Source organism: Otolemur garnettii, unplaced genomic scaffold (assembly GCF_000181295.1).
Source record: "Otolemur garnettii isolate 467f Iridium unplaced genomic scaffold, OtoGar3 scaffold00085, whole genome shotgun sequence".
Taxonomy (NCBI): domain Eukaryota; kingdom Metazoa; phylum Chordata; class Mammalia; order Primates; family Galagidae; genus Otolemur; species Otolemur garnettii.
In genome coordinates this window covers 6,725,793-6,726,508 of record NW_003852480.1, presented here as the reverse complement: position 1 = coordinate 6,726,508, position 716 = coordinate 6,725,793, and the positions used below count along the sequence as shown (strand labels likewise).

The window sequence follows — 716 nt, the reverse complement described above, 5'->3', positions numbered from 1 at the left end:
GCACAATCAGCCTGAGATGTGCCTGTAATCATGTTTTTGATAAAGTCTCTGTGTCCTGGGGCATCAATGATAGTCACATAGTATTTGCTGGTCTCAAATTTCCACAGGGAGATGTCAATGGTGATACCACGCTCACGCTCAGCCTTCAGTTTATCCAAGACCCAGGCATGCTTGAAGGAGCCCTTTCCCATCTCAGCTGCCTCCTTCTCAAATTTTTCAATGGTTCTCTTGTCAATGCCACCACATTTGTAGATCAGATGTCCGGTAGTGGTGGACTTGCCCGAATCTACGTGTCCAATGACGACGATGTTGATATGAGTCTTTTCCTTCCCCATTTTGGATTGTATGGGCGGTTTTCACAACACCTGTGTTCTGGCGGCAAACCCGTTGCGAAAAAAAAAAAACCTGAAATTATTTTCAACAGCATATATATATATATTTATACACGTGAGGCACATTTATACAGTTGGACAATTTTTTCATGATTGACACGATGAAATGATTTTTAAAATACATATTATGTACCTTTTCTCAAGTCTCTTAGAATGATTGCATTTACATTTAAATGGCTTTAATAATTAAATTAGATTAATAAGTTTAAATTGAAATTTTGAATCAAAATTTAAATGAAAAATTTTAGTACCTCAGGAAGACTTCACTAGATTTTACTGAAACATTTTTCCAAAGTGTGTTACTTAACTCACGTTTATCTCCTT

At 36.7% G+C, this 716-nt stretch overlaps 1 protein-coding gene across 1 annotated transcript in view; it reads right to left on the bottom strand.

Moving 5' to 3' along the window:
- Positions 1-398, bottom strand: part of LOC100950627 (elongation factor 1-alpha 1-like) — a 2,317-nt gene extending 1,919 nt beyond the window's left edge. Inside the window, exon 1 of the mRNA XM_012808129.1 lies at positions 5-398. Within this exon, the coding sequence (XP_012663583.1) occupies positions 5-335 (331 nt within the window). The 5' untranslated portion in view covers positions 336-398. The remainder of the gene's footprint in view (positions 1-4) is intronic.
- Positions 399-716: the final 318 nt, after the last annotated feature.